The 363-nt window shown below is 73.0% G+C and overlaps 1 protein-coding gene across 1 annotated transcript in view; it reads left to right on the forward strand.

Annotated features, from left to right (window-relative positions):
* Positions 1–241, forward strand: part of LOC121342578 (collagen alpha-1(I) chain-like) — a gene marked incomplete at its 5' end in the record, with an annotated part of 4,283 nt that extends 4,042 nt beyond the window's left edge. The window contains one exon of the mRNA XM_041417102.1: positions 77–241. Within this exon, the coding sequence (XP_041273036.1) occupies positions 77–139 (63 nt within the window). The remainder of the gene's footprint in view (positions 1–76) is intronic.
* Between the last annotated feature and the right edge of the window lie 122 nt (positions 242–363).

Consider the following 363-nt stretch of genomic DNA (forward strand, 5'->3'; position numbering starts at 1 on the left):
GGGGGGGGCCGGGGGCTCGGGGGGGGGGGTCCGGACCCCCTTTCCCTGCCGCTGACCCCTCCTCGTGCCCCCCCAGACGGTCCCGGCCCCGACGGCGCCGTTCGGCATCCGGCCCCGGGCCACCAACCCCTTCCTCTGACCGCAGCTGCTCCGGGGGGCCCTGGCAGTGCACCGGCACCAGGTGTTGTTTTCGTTCCGAGAGATTTATGGCGGTATTTAATATATCACCGGTAGAAAACGGCTCCGGTCCCGCTGCGTCCCTCGCGCTGCCCCGCCGAAACCTCCGCGGGGCGGGCTCCCCTCACGGCCGTGCCCCCGGTAAAGATGGCGGCCACGGGGCGGGCTCCCCTCACGGCCGTGCCC

This window comes from Onychostruthus taczanowskii, unplaced genomic scaffold (assembly GCF_017590055.1).
Source record: "Onychostruthus taczanowskii isolate IOZ18803 unplaced genomic scaffold, ASM1759005v1 scaffold543, whole genome shotgun sequence".
In the NCBI taxonomy this organism is placed as follows: domain Eukaryota; kingdom Metazoa; phylum Chordata; class Aves; order Passeriformes; family Passeridae; genus Onychostruthus; species Onychostruthus taczanowskii.